This window comes from Aulonocara stuartgranti (genome assembly GCF_965226115.1).
Source record: "Aulonocara stuartgranti genome assembly, chromosome: 18".
NCBI lineage: Eukaryota > Metazoa > Chordata > Actinopteri > Cichliformes > Cichlidae > Aulonocara > Aulonocara stuartgranti.
Genome location: NC_138954.1, coordinates 17612895 through 17626641, shown reverse-complemented (window position 1 = coordinate 17626641; position 13747 = coordinate 17612895). Strand labels below are relative to the sequence as shown.

At 43.7% G+C, this 13747-nt stretch overlaps 1 protein-coding gene across 1 annotated transcript in view; it reads left to right on the top strand.

The window, feature by feature from the left end:
• phlpp1 (PH domain and leucine rich repeat protein phosphatase 1) overlaps window positions 1-13727 on the top strand; it is a 47209-nt gene extending 33482 nt beyond the window's left edge. Inside the window, exons 4-17 of the mRNA XM_082512743.1 lie at window positions 674-822; window positions 3505-3651; window positions 4904-5131; window positions 5915-6117; window positions 6465-6525; window positions 7147-7242; window positions 7899-8054; window positions 8362-8562; window positions 9298-9460; window positions 9557-9687; window positions 9972-10085; window positions 10448-10642; window positions 10751-10979; window positions 11108-13727. Coding sequence (XP_082368869.1) covers window positions 674-822; window positions 3505-3651; window positions 4904-5131; window positions 5915-6117; window positions 6465-6525; window positions 7147-7242; window positions 7899-8054; window positions 8362-8562; window positions 9298-9460; window positions 9557-9687; window positions 9972-10085; window positions 10448-10642; window positions 10751-10979; window positions 11108-12427 — 3393 coding nt within the window. The 3' untranslated portion in view covers window positions 12428-13727. The remainder of the gene's footprint in view (window positions 1-673; window positions 823-3504; window positions 3652-4903; window positions 5132-5914; window positions 6118-6464; window positions 6526-7146; window positions 7243-7898; window positions 8055-8361; window positions 8563-9297; window positions 9461-9556; window positions 9688-9971; window positions 10086-10447; window positions 10643-10750; window positions 10980-11107) is intronic.
• Window positions 13728-13747: the final 20 nt, after the last annotated feature.

Sequence of the window (13747 nt, the reverse complement as noted above, 5' to 3'; positions counted from 1 at the left end):
TGTCGTATGAACCCGGTGAAGTTAAAACTGCACATATTTCACTGCTGTGCAGTCTGTACTCTATAACCTGTCTGGGTGCTCTCACACACATAAACACCACTGATGGCTCTCTCCTCTCTCTCATTTGAACTCAAGTAGGCCATAGCCAGAAAACCTCTTTTCTAAATATTAACAGGGACATGCATGTCACCAGCGCCCTGAGGGCCACTCAGAATAGAAGCCTGGATAGAAGCGGCACGTGCTGCAGTGACGACTGCTGAGCCTCTAGCTAAGTCAACTCTGAAAGGCTGCCGTTCACAGACAGTAGACTTTCTCCTCCAACATGACAGATGTCGTTTCGGTTTATATATCCACGTTTCTTTGAAACCGACTTATCAAATGGACACAGACTAACTACTCTCTACACCTGCAGTTAACTAGATTACCCAATGTTATAACTCGTGATGTCAGGTTACCAAGCTGTTGGACTGTCCCTTGACTTCTTCTGACTCTCTAATCCTAAGAAGATTGCCTCTGAATGACATTTGAGCCCCTATCAGCAGGCTACAAAGACATCATGAACCAGTACAGTCTTATGTGGTCGGGGTAATCCTTTTTAACTCCACATTCTTTTTCTCTCCCTGTTACCTCTGCTCTCCTCTCTTCTTTGCTTTCCACTCCACCTCTTTTTTAGATGGTGTCCCAGAGAATCCACTCAGTTGATTTGTCCTGCTGCAGTCTGGAGCATCTTCCTCCCAATCTCTTTTATAGCCACGACCTGACCCACCTCAACCTAAAACACAACTTCCTGCCTGCAGATCAGCGGCTGCAGCAGCTGCAGAGGTACAGTGCCATTATAAGACTACTGTAAACACACCTGTGAATGAAAGAACAGACCTGAAGATTCACAATAGGTTGAGGAGGTGGTCTGGATGGGCCGGCTCGGGCAAGATGAGAACTAAAGAAAGATATGGTTTACAAAAGCTTAGTGTAACTTAACAACAGCTGGAGTCGAGATAGGCTTTTGTACAATATGGAGGAGACAAGACACCGACACAGTGAGGCTTCAGTGGGAACAGCAAGTCACGGCTGGCTGGTTTTGGAAAGCTTTAGCTTTTGCCTGCAATTTGTAAGCCATCGACCTGAGCAGTCTAGGACTGGGGCCATTGGCACATAGGGACCAAAGAGGCTAGCCAGGGCTGTACCAGGCTAGGCCAAATCAGCCCAGAGCCCAGAAGGGTAGAAGTGTCTGCAGGGAAGCTTTTAATGTGCCTGGCCTCCCTCGCTCTTTCTCTCTGTGGGCACCATCTGCTGCATGCTTATCATGGTCGCAGATTAAAGACCACAGCCAAGATGCTGTATATGTGTCTCCACGTGTGTATGTGCACTTATGCATTTACAAATTAATATATTTGCACACTTGTTTCAACGTCTCTCTGTGGAGAAGATTACCATAAAATTGTTACCATTTGAATAGTGTGAATCTGGTGCCTGAGTATGTGTTAGCTGTGTGGAGTGTCAGTGTACGTGAGAGCTGCTTGCGTGTTGCATGCAACAGAAATAGTGGCTGCAGGCTACTGATTTGGGGTCAGCGCATACAGAGTCTTGATATAGTATGGCGTGTTCCTTCATTTTAACATGGCTGCACTAAAGGAATCCGCGCGTGTGTGTAGCTCTGCATCTATGATCTTGCTCCCTTTTGTGTCTTCTTGATAGAATATTGTGAATGAATGAGGTCAGGATTTTATGTTTTCCTACCACAGTCATTTTTTTGAGTCATCTTTTTTTTTTTTAATCCCTGGCATAATGACTAATATTTAAAAAAAGATGATGTGAAGGGAAAATAGCTAGTTTTAATAATTGAGTGAAACACAGCTCCCCTGCTGGTCAAGTGAGAGACATCAATTTAGCCCTGCCAAATCTAAGTAGGCTCATCCGCATTTGACCCAGCATGACAGAAAATGAGGTCAGTAATGAGAAAGAGATGAATAGTTAGCTGAAAATAGAGAGGTTCTAACAGAACCGCGCAGCAGAGTTACTCGAGTAGTCGCTTTCCCCAGAGAGACTGAAGTCCAAAAAGCTGGGCTCAAGAACAATAATACTCTGTATGCAGCCTCTATGAATGTGGGTGTGTGTATGTTTTTGTGTGGACTGTTGTGTGAGAGTCTGTTTTGGTTTCTGTATAAACACTAGCTTTTCTCTGACATCTGATGTGGGGTTATATTATAGTGTCTTTTAATTTTCCAAGACCAATGAATGTGAACCTGCCTCATGGCTCCTCCCCCCTCCGCCCCTTTCTATTTTCTTTCTGGCCAAATACTAACTGGTGGGTGATTTGCCAATCAGATATGCATAATCAGTTGTCTCGGATACTAGCGCTCTCCTCTGGCATGGGACTGCCTTCCCAGCATGCATCTCTTTTTGAGACAGAGGTTACCACTCACTGAGGGGAATGGCTGATGTTCCATGAATTTCATTGAACCTTTGGCCTTTTTTATTTACATATTTATGATAGCTTATCGAGTTATGAAGGACATAAAAGTCATTGAAATGAAGCGATGAAAGGCCAAGTGACCGGATTAAAGTTCCAACTGGTGCGCTCCTGCTAATGAGTAGCAAACATATAATTAAACATATAAATAGCTAACTGTATAAACTGATAATTCTCTTTGAGGACACGACTTTTAGCAAAAACATATTGCAAACAGTTGCTTCACTGGCTTTTTAAAAATAATTAGTGCTGCTTTAAATAAATAAGAATGTAAGTAAGGTCAAAGCAGAGTAACATGAGAAGACAGAATGTCACAGCATGACAAAGACGCGTAGGGACTGTGAGGAGGGGGTGTGAGCGTTACTCAGCAGATTGCAGGGGCTGATTTAATGGTGGAATGACATTTTCCCACATGCTCCGCATCCCCTGCCTGCAGGAGTCACCCTCAGCTGGAAATTCTCCGTCACTCTAATCAATAACCCGACGTCTAGGCTGGCTGCCCCCCCATATCACTGTGATATACTGTGTGTGTAACCTGTGTGTGTATAGCGCGGAAAATCAAGTGCCACTGTTAGCAGCTGCTCCAGCGTGCGATGCTAATATGGCACGCTTCTCATCTCCAGATGCCTAGCTGAGCTCTCCGTGATAGATGATAGCAGGTCGCATGCGTGTGTCGGCATGTGTGTAAATAGATAAATAAAGACAGAGCGAGCCAACTCCTGTGAAGGTCACTGATCTGCCAAAGGGCCAGCACGCTGAAAGCCACTGGTCACTGGTGTTTAAACGTACAACAGGCGTCTTTGCTGTGTTTGTTTGCTAAACATTCAAACGTGAAGGTTTAGCTGTACTATGAAGGAAGGGTTTGTTTATGGGTGTGTTGAATCTCACTCTGTGCTCACTTTAATTAAAAAGCATGGGTAAACTACACTTAGTTGAGATGTATAGATTTTTCTCTCTTGCAAAACTAACAGGATGAAACCACACTTTTCAATCACCCTTGTCTTTTCATTAATACTTTTATTCACTGTCTCTAGATTTTCTCGTCTTCGGAGCCTCAATCTCTCCAACAACCACCTTGGCCAGTTCCCCCTGGCTATCTGCGACATACCCACTCTGACAGAGGTCAACCTCAGCTGTAACTACTTGGCCTCTGTCCCCAGCTCTGTGGGTGCCATGACCAAGTAAGTAAAAAGAAGAACATACTGAGAACACAGAAGTTTTTTTGTTTGTTTTTTTTACCAAAACTTTGAAAACCAACGGTAGTCATCATGACTGTAAAATCAAAATATTTTATAGAGTCAGAACATGAATATATCTGAGTTCTAGTTCAGAAGGATTTTTTTTACTTTTGGTTTTGCTTTTTGTGTTTACCTTGCTTGTTAACTATATGCACAGCAGTGGCAGTGCACTAAGTCCTTGGGAATTGCCCAACTCTGTTCTGTACAGAACCGAAGCTTCTGACTTGGGGCAAAGCTTACTTGCATAGATGCCATTTGAGTTTAACTAATGAACCTTTTCGTAGACCAACCTCTTCAAGCATTTCCATAGTCAAATCTGAAAGTTACCTGGCAACAGTCACGTGACATGGCAACCACAATGATATATACATTCCTACTTCCAACATATAAGAAAACACCATAAGCTGTACATGTGATTCTGTGGTTTTTGCTGTAGTTCTCGAGTGTTCCCAGAGTCTTTTACTATATTATTGAGCAGATTTGTTATGAATGCCGTTTTGTCCGTCTCTTGTTTTGGTGAACACCTTAAGTTTTTTTTTTTTTAAATTCCAAGCTACTTACGTTTCCAAGAAATACTTTTTTTGGCTGTACAAAATTTCATAATTCTGAGCCAGCATTTTGAAGAGGATGGAACATAGGTAATGTTGTTAGCTCAATGGCACTTTTTTCTCCTTTTCTTTCCATTACTAGTCATTCGCTGTAGAAAAAAGCCCCATTACTGGCTCTTTAAAGCAGTGACAAAACATATACTTAAAAAATAAAGTCAGGACTTTGACCTTTAAAATCCTTGCACGTTTGGTCGATTTTACTCCACTTTGAATTTAGGGATTACGGGAATCAGTCTAGTAACTAGGGCAACACTTGCAGTCTGGGTAATAATAGAGGTCCTTTAACTCAGCCTTTCTTCAAAACCTACAGGTATGTTTGAACATAAGAAATTAATCTCTGGAAATTATCTAGCATACCTGTAAATTCCTGAAGTGGCCAGTAGTGCATTTATGCAGCTACTGCCATCTACTGGGCATCAAGTTCACTGAGTTTTGGAAATGGCAATTGTTTTGTTAGTCCTGCTTGATACAACATGTCACAACAAGCACACTAACTATATATAGAAATACAATTGTGGTCTTTCTGTGTGATCTGTGTGATCTTTCATTAATTATGCCAACTGTCTAATCACATGTATTTGTCTCAGTTTGCAGACATTCCTACTGGATGGAAACAGCTTAAATGAACTGCCCAATGAGCTGGGTTCCTTGCAGAGGCTGAGTTACTTGGGCCTTTCCTTCAATCAGTTCAACCACGTGCCCCAGGTGCTGGAGCGGCTGTCCTCCATGGAGAAGCTCTGCATGGCTGGCAACCACCTAGAGACTCTTACCCTGCAGAATTTCAGACTGCTCCATGTCAAACACATCGACCTAAGGTATGACATGGTGTCCAAATTATTACCCATTTATTCACTATGAAGACGAGAACAGCATGTCCTAAGAGTTTGTCCCAGGGTTACATGTGACACTGAGAACATGCACACACGCGTAAATACTAGAAAACAAAAATAAAAGGAGAAGGCCAAAACACAAGCAGATTGCCAGACAGCACAAAACGGGGAAATCATTTGCCTACCGCGTCTCCCGTTGTCTGAAAAAGTGCAGAGCTGGTGTGACTTGCACTATTTTACAGTTAATACTTTACTTTTTCTTACTTTTCTTGGCCGGGGTTTGTAAATTAGTTGTTTTCTGTCCAGCATTAACACATTTTTGGACAAAGATCACTCGGTGTCACTGATGAGTTTACATTTCATACAACATTGTGAAACTCTGCTTTCTTAACAAGGAAGTGCAGTTATGAATGATTTGATGTTCTGAAAAGAAATTTCAGTTTAATAAATTTAAAAAGCTCCTTTCGGCGGTTTTGAAGTTGTTCTTAAGGCTGGAAAATTTTGTAAACTTTTTAATCCAGCTAAACTGAGCAGAGCCAGTTCTGGACCAAAGTCACATATTTATGCTTCTTTTATCTCTTATTCATTCTTGGGTTCTTATCGATTGAGCGCTTGAACAATTCAAGATAAACTGTTAACACTCAGGACCAGACTACTAAACAAACTGCACAATATATCAGCAGTCACCCTAGGCATGTTCCCTGCTGTAAAGGCCAAAGTCTGTGCACTTGGATGAACCTTTGCCTCCTTCATGCCTCCTCTTGTCAGGTTGAATAAAATCTCCATCATGGTGCCGGACGAGCCTGACCTACTGAGGCACGTGACCCAGCTGGACGTGAGGGATAACAGGCTGACGGAGCTGGATGCCTCGGTCTTCCCCAGGCTGGAGGTGCTTCACTGCGAGAGGAACCACATCACCAGCCTGAAGGCTAAGGGCTGCTTGCTCAAAGGCATCTACGCCTCCAACAATGGTGAGTTTGGCTTTACTGTGACCTCACACATTTCTAAACTGAGATCACCGATTTGTATCTTTCTTTTCTGAATTTCAACACATAATGTATGTGTGTGTATGTGTGGATATGTAACACCTCAAAGACATCACCATGTTTTTATATATATTACTTCCATGTTCGTCTGCATACACCCTTAATCCTCATCAGTGCAGCAGTCTCACATCATCCCTCTCTAACATGTCATCACCATCCTCCCCTGCCTAATGCTTCCCCCATTTTCCATTTACCTGCATTTATAATAGACCTTTGTAGGAGACCTTGTCTGTCCTTGCTGTAAGTTAATGTGTTTGGATTTCTCCCTACAGAGCTCCGACAGCTAGATGTCAGCCCTGTGCCCTCCAATCTGAGTTACATGGATATCTCGAGGTGAGAGAAATTCCAGAAATGTACATGAATTTAAAAAATGAATAAATAAAACAGAAATATTTGGAAGTTCCTTCTGAAAGTAAATGCATCTTATTTACAGTACATCTGCCCTACAAGAGCGGAAGGGCAGCAGTTGTTCAGTGTGATGCTTTAAAGATTGTGCAACTACACAAAATTAGGAAATACACGGTCTCTGCAAGTGGAGTGAAATATAAACTTAGAGAGGTCATTTTTAACCATGCTAATCCTGACCTTCTGTACTTACTGTAGCTGTAGTCAATAAAATGCATGAACTAATCACTGCACTTTCCAATACCTTTAAATCAAAATGCTAGTGTTAAAGAATTCACCCATAAGTCACACAGAGCTTACTTCTATTCACTTTGTCTTTAACTTCTTAAAAGGGCATTGTCCACGAGACTGTCACACTTAAGAAAGATCGCATCTTTTAAAAGTTGTATTTATCTTTTTTTTAATCTTTTGTTTAGCTGTTTATCTTTTGGTAAACTGAATCTGAAAGATAGTAAAATGTAAACAAACAAACCAAAGCTGAAGTTTAATATATGGAGCGTTGCAGACGGCTAGGATTCATCATCATCGTCTCTCCTTCTCTTCCCTCAGGAACCATATGGAGTCCTTGCCAGACTGGCTATGTGAAGCTAAGAAACTGGAAGTCCTGGACGCGAGCCACAACCTCATTGCTGAGCTACCAGCACGGTGAGTGCCTCACACAGCAAAACCTGTAAATGCTGTACAATACTGCATTATTCCCCCTGCCCTTTGCTGGCCTGTCATTTATCCCCCAAAAGGCCTCATAAATCACACAGATAGCCTTTAACCTCCGCAGCATCCATCCATTCTCTTCTCCTTTATGTACCCTTTTTAGAAGGTCAGTTGAGTTGCACCTCTTCGTCTTTTCTATGTCTTACATCGGCTGTGTCAAACTTGCTCCACTCCTTTTCTCTTTCTTCCTCTCTCTCTCTACCTCTGGCCCCCTCATTGTCTGTAGATTTATTTTTTACCCAATAAGTGTCAGGATGATGAATTTCAGCCGCGGGCTCCACTAGAGGCACTGCTATTTTTTGATATATTTTTTTTCTCCCATTCTTATCCATACTGTCATCATCCTTCTGCACTATTGTCATTTTTAATACTGTTTCAGGCTTCCCCGGTTACAGTCGTTCAAGGACCGGTGTGGAAAAAAAGTGTCACCTTATCTATTTACCAACCAGTCTATCGATCTATCTTCATCTATATAGCCATCTAGCTATCACTGTGCAACACTTTTTTTTACACGTTTTTACGAGGCCCTTCCTGTTTGTCTTTAATCTTCTAGCAGTGACCTAACCATCTATATATTCTTCTTGCTGCAGGTTGTTATGCAGCAACAGTCTGAGGAAGCTCAGTGCTGGACATAACCAGCTGCAGAAGCTGCCTGAAAGAGTTGAGCGCCCTCTGCTGGAGGTTTTGGATGTACAGCACAATCAACTGGTTGAGTTGCCCTGCAACCTGTTCCTCAAATCTGACAGGTAGCATTTATTATCAGCTGAAAGTGATTTTTCTTTGACTAATGTTCACCTGACAAGAAGATTAAATGTAGGGACAGTGCAGGTAGATGAAGATAAAGCACAGAAATTCTAATTAGGAGTTTCCTGTGAAGGACAAGACCACCAAGGGCAAGGATGACAGGCAAATAAAAAACAATCAGTCTGTAGAAGGACATGTTTTTTGCAGTGAAGTATTAAGTAAGAATTTATGGAGTAGTTTGCAATTAAAATGAATCACCTCAGTGTTGTCTGTCCCTCTCTGAAGGAGATTTTTTTTTTCTCCTTTCAGCTTACGATGCGTAAATGCATCAGCTAATAAGCTGGAGCACCTGCCACCATCCAGTCTGTCAGAGGAAAGCCACAGCATCCTGCAGGAATTCTACCTGACCAATAACCGACTGACAGACAAGTGTGTACCCATGCTAACAGGCCATACACACCTACGAGTTTTGCACATGGCCTACAACCATCTCCAGACTTTCCCAGCCAGGTAAAAAAGTCATATGTTAAAGGGGACTTATTCCTTTCCTTAATCTCTGTCATATATGCACAAAAGCAATGTGACGCCTACCTACACACAAACTTCTCACCCATATATGCCGATGCTATAGTGATGCCTGTGCACAGTTTTTGAGCTGATGCTAATGCCATAGGACGTTGGGGACTCTGCAGTCATTGAGTCAGCACTACATTTTTAAAGATTTTTATGCACCCTAATCCACAACGTTGCATGCTCTTAGTTGCTGTTGTTCCTAAACACTTGCACTTTGCAATAACACCACTTACAGTCGAGTAAGTATCTGGTAGTGATATAGGAACAAAGAACTTTCACCAACTGACTTGTTGCAATTAAACATCCTATTGCAGTGCCTTGCTTGAATTCAGTGAGCTCTTTAGAACGACCCATTCTCAAAGAAATTTTCTGTCAAGTCAGACTGGATGACTTACGTGCTTGATGTTGTACACCTGTTGCAATAGAACCGAAAACACCTGAATCCAGAGATTAAGACGTGTGGCTCAATGTTTTCACATGTACCATTTCTGCTCTGGGATCGGTATGATGTCACTAACTTAACACACGCAAGGTGAAGGTCAGATGACTGCCACAACCGGGATCAGTATGCCATTTGTACTGGGGGGGGATTTGTCTTTTGACTAAGCAATTGATTGTTTCAGTACTATTTTACACACTTGACTTCACCTACTGCTCTCTCTGATCTTTCAGTAAAATGGCTAAGCTGGAGGAGCTGGAGGAGGTGGACCTGAGTGGCAACATGCTGAAGACTGTCCCCACCACCATTATGAACTGCCGGCGAATGCACACACTCATAGCCCACTCTAATGCCATTGAAGTCTTTCCTGAGGTCATGCAGCTGATGGAGATGAAAGTAAGTCAGGGGCAATAATGCATATCTTTGATGCCCTGACTTTGTAATGCATGTGCATTTGTGCGAGTATTGACATCTGCTCTTTGTTGTTGTCAGTGTGTGGACCTGAGCTGTAATGAGCTGAGTGAGATCACTCTACCAGAGAATCTACCCCCAAAGCTCCAGGAGCTGGACCTCACTGGAAACCCTCGCCTAAACCTGGACCACAAGACTCTTGAGCAGCTAAAGTATGTCTGGGGGTTTTTTTTTTGTTTTTGTTTTTTGTTTTGGGGGGGGGGGGTGTATTTAGTCCTGCAGTTTTTTTTTGTTTGTTTTATATGCGCCATCATAGTCCCGTTAATGTGGCTTCAATTTGTACTTTGCATACAGGGAATCTGAGTTACCACATGATGTATGTTTAGTATTTTATTTCACGTATGGCTGTTAGAAATACTTCAAGTGGTTTTCGTTTCTCTTTGCCCCCAAAACAGTGCGGTGAATTTGACCTTGTTTGCGTTTTCTTGTTTTTCAGCAATATTCGCTGCTTCCGTATTGATCCACCTCCGACCTTTTCATCGAGTGAGGCGTCTGGTGGGCCTGCTGTGTGGAGTCATGGTTACACAGAGGCCTCGGGCGTCAAGAACAAGTAAGCACAATTCAATCAATGATGAAATGACAACCAGCACCACCACACTCGCCCGTTGAAGCTGCACTAATCGCAACCTCTTGAGAGTGCACATCGTTAAAGCCGTGCGACTCAAATGAAGGAAATGTTAAAGCGGTGCTCGTTGAAAGCAAGAACTGTGCACATTCACATCCTGTGTGGACTAAATTGCTAATTCAGCATTTGAAAGTGCGTTCTGATGGCAAGTCTTCTATATCAAGGTTCTGCTTTACAGTCAAAGGAGTCATTTAAGGCATTGCTTATGCATAGCATATGGAGTGACATGATAAATAGTTGCACAGGGGAGTTGTGGTCCTAAGAGCTCTCATTCTTTCCTCTTTCAGACTCTGTGTTGCTGCCCTTTCGGTAAACAGCTTCTGTGGGAGTCGTGAAGCTCTGTATGGTGTGTTTGATGGAGACAGGAATGTGGAAGTGCCCTACCTCCTGCAGTGCACAATGAATGATGTGCTGGCGGAAGAAATTCACAAGACAAAGAGCGAAGAGGACTATATGACCAACACCTTCCTTGTCATGCAAAGGTTTGCAATAGATTCTACATGCCTCGTCTTCACTGTGTGTAACAAATTTCTCATTTCTGCCTCAAAAACCTCATCCTCTTCCCGTCTTTCCTTCTTCCACCCTTGCAGGAAGCTTGGAACTGCAGGACAGAAACTGGGTGGCTCGGCAGCTCTGTGTCACATTCGCCATGACCCCACTGATCCTGGTGGCTGCTTCACCCTCACGGCTGCTAATGTGGGAAAGTGCCAGGCCATTCTGTGCCGTGATGGAAAGCCGTTGTCTCTGTCACTCCTTCACAATGTAGGGCTGGAGGAGGAATACCGCAGGATCAGGCAGCACAAAGCTATCATCACTGAGGTAGAGATCCTTTTTTTTTCAGAGTACTGAAAAATTGGTGTAAAGTACATTCATGTAAATGCAGTATTACTTGCATCCTGCCTGAACACTATTGATTTGTATCTCTTTCTTTTTTCTTTTCTCCACAGGACAACAAAGTGAACGGTGTAACTGATTCTACACGAATCATGGGCTACTCCTTCCTCTACCCTTCTGTCATCCCTTGTCCCTATGTGCAGACAGTCACTCTAACCCCTCAGGATGAGTTCTTCATTCTCGGTAGCCGTGGCCTGTGGGATGCTGTGTCCCCCACAGAGGCGGTGGAGGCTGTTCGGAATGTCCCCGATGGCCTGGCTGCTGCTAAAAAGCTTTGCACATTGGCGCAGGGCTACGGCTGCACCGACAGCCTCAGCGCCGTCGTTGTGCAGCTCAATGTGAGTGAAGACTGCTGTTCCTGCTGTTGTTCTGACCCTCCCCAGCCACCTCCCAGTCCAGGCTTGGGACCTTATCCTCCATCGTCCTCTGCCATCAAGGAGAGACCCTCAGACGGCTCCCTCCCTGTTCCCCCCTCCTCCTGTAGTGAAATTAGCAGTGAGATTAGCACCAGTGAGATGAGCAGTGAGGTGGGCTCTACCGCCTCATCGGACGAGCCTCCACAGAGTTCCTTGGTCCTACTGCAAGAGCAGTCCCACCACCCTCACCTTCACTTGCACCATCAGGCCCACTTGCTGCCTCTACAGCACCAGCAGGCTCACACAAGTACCCAGCCCTGCCACTATCTTTTCCCGGGTTCAGAGCTGCCTTCATCCCGAAGCTGCTGTGCCCTCCACCCTGCCTGCTTAGCACACTCCTTTCAGAGGCAGCTCTCTAGTGCCACTTTCTCCAGCGCCCTTTCTGACAATGGGCTGGACAGCGAGGATGAAGAGCCCATCGCTGGGGTTTTCTCTAACGGTAGCCGTGTGGAAGTAGAGGCAGATGTTCACTGCCTGAAAGCACAGTCCTGCTTGTCCTCATCACCCAAAACACCGGTACCCTCATCCTCCAGTCAGGAACGCAACCTGCTCACACTTCCCCCACCTCCTCCACCACCGTGCACCCCAGAGCCCCTAGAGGAGGGGATTGACATGAGCCAAGGGGAGGCTGAGAACGGGCTTGAAAGGGATGAGTCATGGCCGGGAGCTGGAGTGGGATGCGGGGATGGAGGGAAGCTAGCAGGCAAGAGAAGGGTTAATGGGTCCGTGGCACAGCAGGAAAAGAGCCACAACCTTATTGAGGTGGCTGCTGATGCTCCCTCCAAGAAGTCCGGGGGTTACTTCACAGCTCCAGCCCAACCTGACCCAGACGACCAGTTCATCATCCCACCCGAGCTGGAGGAAGAGGTGAAGGAAATCATGAAGCAGCATCAGCAGAAACAGCAGAAGCCTGCTGGGACAGATCAACCCACAGACTACTATGACACCCCTCTCTGAACAGCAGTACCAACTTTGGCCTCATCTTCTTTACATGAACTAAACTGGTCTGATTTTCCTACACATGGACACAAACAAATGAGATTCGGCGAGAGGCTGTAAAATGCACACTGAAAAGTTTCATCAAGCTTTTTCTGTGTAGTCTCTCTTCTCCACGCAGCCCTGTCATTGGAGAGAAATGCACTGTAACCCGCTCCAGTTATAGAATAAAACAAGCAAATGAGCCCTTTAATGATACTCAATCCTCTTGAAAAGCCTATGGACGCAGCTCCAAGTGTCCATGGTCGTGCCCTTCTCACAGACTGTGGAACATTTATTTTTTACATTAGACAACCAGCTGAGTATGTAATCAACACTAGTCTCTTTGCTATAGCATTAGCTTGCCACAACACTTGTTAATATAAATAACAATTCAATGGTTTGTTTGTTTGTTTTTTAAAGAACTTACCATATCTTTTAATGTGAAAGCAGTGAAGTTTCTGGAAGAACTTTTTAAAAGCAGAGACACATAATCTTTTTATTATCAGTGAACTATGTTGAATGGTACACCAATAATACCACATCGAACTGTTGTAGATAGGGCACTTACAATACTGTATTTCTTCAGTAAATCATGGCTCTTGGCCTATAAAATGGCATAGAAATTTTTTTGTAGAAATTTTCAATACTAACTCCTAGGAGTTGCATACTCTTTATGGTGACTCAGTCACTTTTACTAATCTTCTCTGAGAGAAATGGTGATTTTTTTTCTCCAATGATTGTAAATAAGAGAAATGTTGTATACTGAGGCTTTTAAAGGAACTGTATGTCGGTGAAGGTTTTAGTGGCGGGGAGGATGCGTTTGTTTGCAGTTATGGAGGTGTCACCCTCCCTTTCCCCTTTATCTTACAGTGTAAGCCCACACACACACATACACACACACACACACACACACACAGACACACAAATGTAAATGTGCAGTAGCAGGTCAGAAAACCCAACATTCCATGCAGTATAACTACACTAAGTGGCTCTGGTTTGCCCCACTCCAACTGTGATGTCTTGTAGTCATCACTGCATCTACTGAACACTAATAGACCGATCTTTGCATGCACACACACACCCATGCAGACATGACATGCATACAAGCACACATACACAGACACTTGGTTAATATTAGTCCCACCTCCCTCCTACAGTAACTGTTATCACCGGCATGACTGTGTCAAGTTCAGTAATACAAACAAATATATCCACATGGAAAAGAAACAACACAAATGTTCCTGTCTTTGGTATAATAAATTTTAAATTTGTGAATATACTTCATGTTGTCTAGGACTG